We start from the raw sequence: 6,624 nt of genomic DNA on the forward strand, positions 1-6,624 counted from the left end.
AGTTCCTAATGAAGTTTATATTTCAATATCATTAAAAAAATGTTTATTTCGGTACATTATAATACTTATGCATCGTAGGAAACTACTAATTATATAAAACTAACAGGAAATTCATCCTATTTTTTAATATTTGAAAAGGAAAATAACGTGCATTTAATGAAGTAGCATTTTTTTACTACTGTGTGTTGTATGAATATATACAATTGATGTCTATAACATTCTAGCTAAAACCTGGGGCTGTACCGTAATGGCCTAAAATGTGCTAAGTGAATCAATCAGTCAAAAAAAGATTACTTCGGCAAAATGTGAATTAATCACATCGTCAATCCAAATATTTAACATAACCTCAAGTGAAAAAAAATATATTGTTTGTTCAGATTACCCAAACACTTGAAACGATCTGTTATGACAGTAGATTTATAGTTGTTGTAATCAAAGTATAATACCGGTCGCTGACTCAATCATATTTGAAGGCTTTTGTCCCGGTTCTTGTGAGACTGAGCCCCAGACAGGAATTTTGGATGTCTGCGCCACCGTAGGTTTGGTGACGTAAAAGGTGAGGCCCGCTCGGATTGGGTGATTTCAATAGTCGCGGGCTACTTGAACAGAGAAAGCAGCAGTCCAGTAACTGCAGGAACTGGGGTTGGTGAGGAGTTGCAAGTTAATCTCTGGTTATTCGGATCGCTAAAAAACTGCAGCTCGAAAATACAAGAGACCCAGCATGGACAGCTGAAAGTGATACGTCTGGGGAGGCGGTGATCGGTTGTTTTTTTAAGTTTGTTTTTTTTTAATTCTAGACTTTGGGAGGGGTATTGGAGGACCTCTTCGTAGTAGAAGACTCTAACCCTGATGTTACAATTTATGTTTTTTCTGGTTGCTTGCTAGTTCATAACGTCACAATTGTTAACCCGGAACTACGGCGGTTGTTTTATTTTAAATTTTAGAACTTTATTTTAGCGTACTAGCTGAGCAACAATGTTTGGTATCAGTCGCGATCACGCTGCGAGTGACTTGCAGAAAAATCAAGACCGGGAAAACATGCTTCTTAAACAAAGGGCTGCTGCAAAACACCGGCTTGAAGATCAAGAAAATATAAACCCAAAAGCTACAAGCAGAAGTGTTTTGGGAGCTTTGCAGAACAACCAGAGAAGCGCAAGACCCCAGCTACAACAAGGAACAAAACAGGTTGGTCGAAGCTCTTTTAAATTAATAAACGATTAAATTATGCGATTTAAATCTAATCGGTGGTGATAATATACATTAGATAAACTTAATCTGAGGTTTTCGGTGTTTCATTGCGGTTTGCAGTCTATCGGTGTTGGTGCTCGTCTGCAATTTCTCCTTTAGTGTGGTTAACTTCTGAGATTATAGAAAGCCGTTCCGTTTTTAAAACGCACAGTGGTCAAAACACTTGATGTAGTCAAGGATCTAGATTAATCATAATTTATTACCTTAGCGCCACAGAGGCAAACAACTGTTTAAATGGCCATTTGGTGTTTCCCAGTGAACAGTCCGCCATTTTCAAGACGGCAGGTTACTGCTGTAACGAGCTCTACACATTGCAGAGACGGGATAAAATTGTGGGATCACTTGTTTTGAAGTGTACTAGTCAAGTTTTCGCTGACGTTTCCGAAGATTCTGGTTTCCCTTTTCCACGAGAAACTAATCGCGCGTCCGTTTTCAAAAAATGCATGCAAGCCATTTCTCAAGTTTAACTTAAAAGGCCGTGGTTTACGTTTCTGCATTAATCTGGATTTTTTTTTTGCATTAACCTGGAATTGCCAACGTTATAGGAACTTGGACTGTAATTCAGTGACCCGCCATTTTAGATGATTATAGAAGCTCTACCTGGCCAATATGGAAATGTATGTAAACGTCCACTAATACTTACTGACGCAAGATGTTATTGTTTTTTGTTCTCAGGGCCATTCGTGTCAAGTGCTGTCCTGCACAAATTCTGAGAACCATGGCCGGGATCCTTCAGAGAAGATGGGTGCAAAGCAGCCCGGTTTCACAATTCACGTGGATGAGCCTGATGGTGCTTGTACCAAGAAGCAAGTGGCCTCCAAAGCTAAAGTCCTCATGGAGAAGCCTCTGTTTACAATTAACCCCATCGCGGGGAACAGACAGCCCCTTTCCGTTATTGAGTGCCCTCTGGATGCCAGTTTTGGTAGGTGTTTCCTGAAACAAGAATGGCTTAGCTTTAAGGAGGTAGCTCCTTGGAGACTGACTTGCAATCAATGGGAAGATTTATAGTTTTAAACCAAAAGAAAACTTACCTCACTTAGCTAACAGTGCTTTTTACTCTTTAACCCTTATGTAACCAAGCCTAGGCTTTTGTAACAAGTGCAGTATACCCTACCACTGTAAAGAAAGAAAGCAACTTCTCATAATTCTAACTAATTTAGAAGTTGGTATCCATTTTAAATCATAATGGCATAACCCCATTGTACTAATTCTGGGCTGTACTTGCTATTTTTTCCAGATTCGCCAGTGGCTATGGACATGTCAGTATGTGATGCTGAGGAAAAACCAAGGGATGCAAATGAAGTGCCAGACTATGCTGTAGAGATCCACAAATACTTAAGGGAAATGGAGGTAAGAATGGATTTTTTTTTCCACAGGCAAACTTGACACTTATATTAGTTTGATTTGAATGCTTGTTGTGGGGCTTCAACTTCCAAATGAAGGTAGAATCCCTTTCCACTGAGGGGAGTATGACCTCCAGCTGATCCAAAACCTCTAAGATGGCTATGTACAGGGGGATTCCAAAACCCAAATGTTTTAACTCTTCATTTTAATTGTTCTCTTCCTCAGATAAAGTCCAGGCCCAAAGCTGGCTACATGAAGAAACAGCCAGACATTACGAACAGCATGCGAGCCATCCTTGTGGACTGGCTGGTGGAGGTGGGAGAGGAGTACAAGCTGCAGAACGAGACGCTCTATTTGGCTGCGAACTATATTGACCGCTTCCTGTCCGCGATGTCGGTCCTGCGGGGGAAACTGCAGCTGGTCGGGACGGCAGCTATGCTGTTGGCTTCGTAAGTCTCACTCTACCACCTGAAACCCCCTTTTCAGTTGATCCTCTTCCCCTTGTATGAGACCTGACTTGGTTCCCCATTGTGTTCAGGAAATTCGAAGAGATCTACCCCCCAGAAGTCACGGAGTTCGTCTACATCACGGATGACACTTACACTAAGAAGCAAGTGTTGAGGATGGAGCATCTTATTTTGAAAGTGCTGTCTTTTGATCTTGCTGCTCCTACAATCAACCAGTTTCTCACCCAGTACTTCCTTCATCAGCCAGTGAACCAGAAAGTTGAGAGCTTGTCAATGGTGAGTTGATGCCAACGATGTTTATTTTTATTGAAATCCCTGGTATTTCACTTACAGGTTTTTAGTTTCCAGAACATACATCACAGACCTTTTGTAGGTCTTCCTCTTTATTTGTTTTGCACTTCTATAGAAGTGCAGAGATGTACAGAATGCATTCATGTCTTCATACCTTGTTAATTTTTTGCAGTTCCTGGGGGAGTTGAGTTTAGTTGATTCGGACCCGTTCCTGAAATATCTCCCGTCGGTTACAGCTGCCGCCGCCTTCGTTTTGGCACGGTATACGATTACAGGTGTTTCATGGGTAAGTTCCTAATTTAGTAATGTTACGTGTAATATTCAGAATTTGTCAACTAACGGTCCCTCGAAGATTAATGTGATCTTTCAGAACCCTTTTTTTACTTTGCTCGGTAGAAAGCCTTTTGTTCAAATGAAGTGGTTAACTCTCAGGTTCATTAATTGCTGTGAATAATTGGCTTTCAAGGGCCTTAAGTAGTCCTAATGTTGACCTGATATTCACTGGATTACATCCCTGGCTTAGTCTTTTCCAATTCTAAGACTGTAACTGGAAAACAGCTAAACTATAGTGAATGTTCATGTCTGGACTGAATCCCTAGTGACTTCAAAATGATAAGCACCTCCATGTTTAGATTTGAAATCTATAGTGATCCACCATGTCTTGGACTGAATTGGTAATGAGCCTGTTGTATCTATAAAGACAATTTTAAAGGGGAACTGCAGTCCCAGTTCCTCAGGCCAGTTATTAAATCGGTCACATTCATTGGTATAGAAAAACTGAATTCACAAAATTGTCAAGTTGGTGAAACTACTGTAGTTGTGATGTGAAGTGGCCCTTCCTGCTCCCTAGTCACTGTCTAATTTAATGCGATATCCAAGCAGATAAGTACAGGTTGCAGGGCAGACACTTCACTGCAGAAATGTTAACTGAATGCAGGTAACATTGGAACTAGTATTTGTTGGCAGAGTGACTTTTTTCTTTCTTTTGAGATAAAGGTGATTTTAAATTAGCAGAATTGTGAGTTCAATATAATAAGGATGCAATGTACTACTGGAGGATTGGCTGCCTCATTCTGAATTGTATAATACAGCAGTAGATTTACCTGGAAGTTATTTTGTGATGTGAAGAGGACAGTTTTTCAGGTTACTGTGTACATTTCACTTTCATTGTGTTTTGCAGTGTGCTCCTGAATGTTGGTTCTTTCTATCCCCAAAATTATAAAAATGTTGCCGTTCCCCTTTAAGGTATCCCTTCATCTCCATCCAGCTGGAAGTGACCTTTTTCTAAAGGTGTAACCTTTACATTTTTCCCCTAAACAGTGATAGGATGCAGTCCTTCTACGGACAAACGCAAGGTCAGGTTAGCTGCTGTGTGGGGTTTTTAAAAATCACTTTTGTTGATGAAGCCGATTGTGTGAACTGATTCTTACCATTTTGAATTTCCTCAATCTTTTGTAGTGGTATGTTACAACTATCTGTAGGCAGGCTTGTAATTCTCGTGTCTCCTTACAGCCGCAGTCTCTGATTGAGTTGACGGGCTACACTGTGGAGTCCCTCATGCCCTGCATCATGGATCTGCATCAAACCTACCTCAATGCTCCACAGCATGCGCAACAGTCTGTGAGGGAGAAATACAAGGGTACAAAGTAAGTACCCCCAAAACATCTTTCTGGTAGCAACTGTAGCAGTTTAAAATGCAAAGTACATCTGGCTTGTCCAGCTGTGGGGTTAGTTTATTCTGTACACCTCTATGTGTCCATTTTGTAAGAGCAGTTCCTTCACACTTGGCTTTGTTGATCTTAAGGTGTTTCTAGGTAATGGTGAAGACTTTGACCGGCCTGATAAGTGTAACTAAATCTTTAGTTGGACCTATCTTGACTTCACACATTCTGTTCTGCTGGAGTTTCACTAACTAGATCCAGTGGTTTTCTGGCAGTGAGTGATTTGACTGCCAAAGATTCAGGTCCAGGTTTTGGCATTACCTTGGTTATGTATCTTTTGTTGGGATCTAGAACTCAGTATTTGAGAAACTTGTCTTGCGGTCTCTAAGCTTGACCGGTTCACATTTAATTTCAAATACTTGCATATAAATGGGAACAGTAATTCTTGCGTACAGTGCACAGAAAACTGGGTAACATGTTGGTAAGGGTGGGTGACGACTTGGACTTTCTCTACCTATTCCCACTATGGGGAAAAGACCCACCAAGACCTTGATATGGGTTGATCACCCACTTGGTTTAGGAGAGGCAGTTTTACTTGTAACTGCCCCCTCTGACACACTTTGGATGTAATAAGGTCTTCAGAAAGTGCAAAGCCCTACACCATTCAGGTTGTTTTGGAAAATCTTAGTTTGCCTTGTGAATGCCCACTGTACATCCTGTTTTATAGCTTGTCTTTGATATAGCCTTGAAAACTGCCACTGTTGTTTAAAGCCTAAATGTTGACTTGTTTTTCAGGTACCATGAAGTTTCTCTGATTGAACCACCAGAAAAAGTGATGCTGGTTTAAAGTTGGGAGTTTTTATTTCCATGGGAAGACTTTTTTAAGATTTTTAATGTACAGTTTTTTATTTTTCTAATGTCACTACCATGACCAGAGTATTTCAATAACTGCAAGCCGTAGGTTTGTCTATGGTATACAGATGCCAGTTTTGTACTTTTAATGTATTTTATGTGCAATCTTCTAGGGTGTTGATTATTGACATTTATAACTGCCTCAAGTGTAAGTTGTATTCCTCATACCATGCCTTGAGGAGCTAACAGATTGTGTGAGGGTTTATAGCAAGTAAAGCTATTGGAAGTTATAAATGCTTTTATCTTGTAAATTCCACCTTCTATAATAAAGGTACAGTTGACATACTATCTCTCTTGGTGTCTTTCTTGATCTGGAAAGCTAGTATAGGTTTGAACTGTTTAGCGATGCTGGTCTAAACTGTATCTTGTTAATCAACTTTGAAGGCCTTTCAAAATGACAACTGAGGTTCCTTGACCTACAGGAGGCAAGCTCCCATGGTGGTAAACTACAGGATATTTGATTTCTAAGACGGTTTAAGTAGATGAGAGAAATTGCTCTTTCCTCTTTTCATTTTCTGTAAAACTGGGTTTTGAAAGGCTGTTTGGATCTTGGTAAAAGAGGTTACAACTTAAATGTTCTCATGCTTCTGGTAGTTACTACCTTTGTCTGTATTTTATGGTTGTAACATGTGAGTGAGAGTTAAGCTTCTTACTGTCTGACAAGCTTAGACTCCCTGGTGGGTCCCTGCATGGATGGGTGT

General features: G+C 40.3%; 1 protein-coding gene across 1 annotated transcript; it reads left to right on the forward strand.

Moving 5' to 3' along the window:
- The first annotated feature begins 588 nt into the window (after positions 1–588).
- Positions 589–6,211, forward strand: ccna2 (cyclin A2). Its single transcript, XM_006629200.3, has 8 exons — positions 589–1,185; positions 1,924–2,170; positions 2,486–2,598; positions 2,818–3,041; positions 3,131–3,335; positions 3,523–3,636; positions 4,863–4,996; positions 5,807–6,211. The coding sequence occupies exons 1-8, from the start codon at positions 976–978 to the stop codon at positions 5,856–5,858; spliced, it is 1,299 nt and encodes a 432-aa protein (XP_006629263.2). The 5' UTR covers positions 589–975; the 3' UTR covers positions 5,859–6,211.
- Positions 6,212–6,624: the final 413 nt, after the last annotated feature.

Source organism: Lepisosteus oculatus, chromosome 1 (genome assembly GCF_040954835.1).
Source record: "Lepisosteus oculatus isolate fLepOcu1 chromosome 1, fLepOcu1.hap2, whole genome shotgun sequence".
Lineage (NCBI taxonomy): Eukaryota > Metazoa > Chordata > Actinopteri > Semionotiformes > Lepisosteidae > Lepisosteus > Lepisosteus oculatus.

What these genes read in the sequence shown, in the direction of transcription:
- ccna2 (XM_006629200.3), top strand. Translation starts at nt 976, where the DNA reads ATGTTTGGTATCAGTCGCGATCACGCTGCGAGTGACTTGCAGAAAAAT. An exon ending in TACAACAAGGAACAAAACAG is followed by an intron (nt 1,186 to 1,923) that starts GTTGGTCGAAGC and finishes TTTTGTTCTCAG; the next exon opens with GGCCATTCGTGTCAAGTGCT. An exon ending in CGATTACAGGTGTTTCATGG is followed by an intron (nt 3,637 to 4,862) that starts GTAAGTTCCTAA and finishes GTCTCCTTACAG; the next exon opens with CCGCAGTCTCTGATTGAGTT.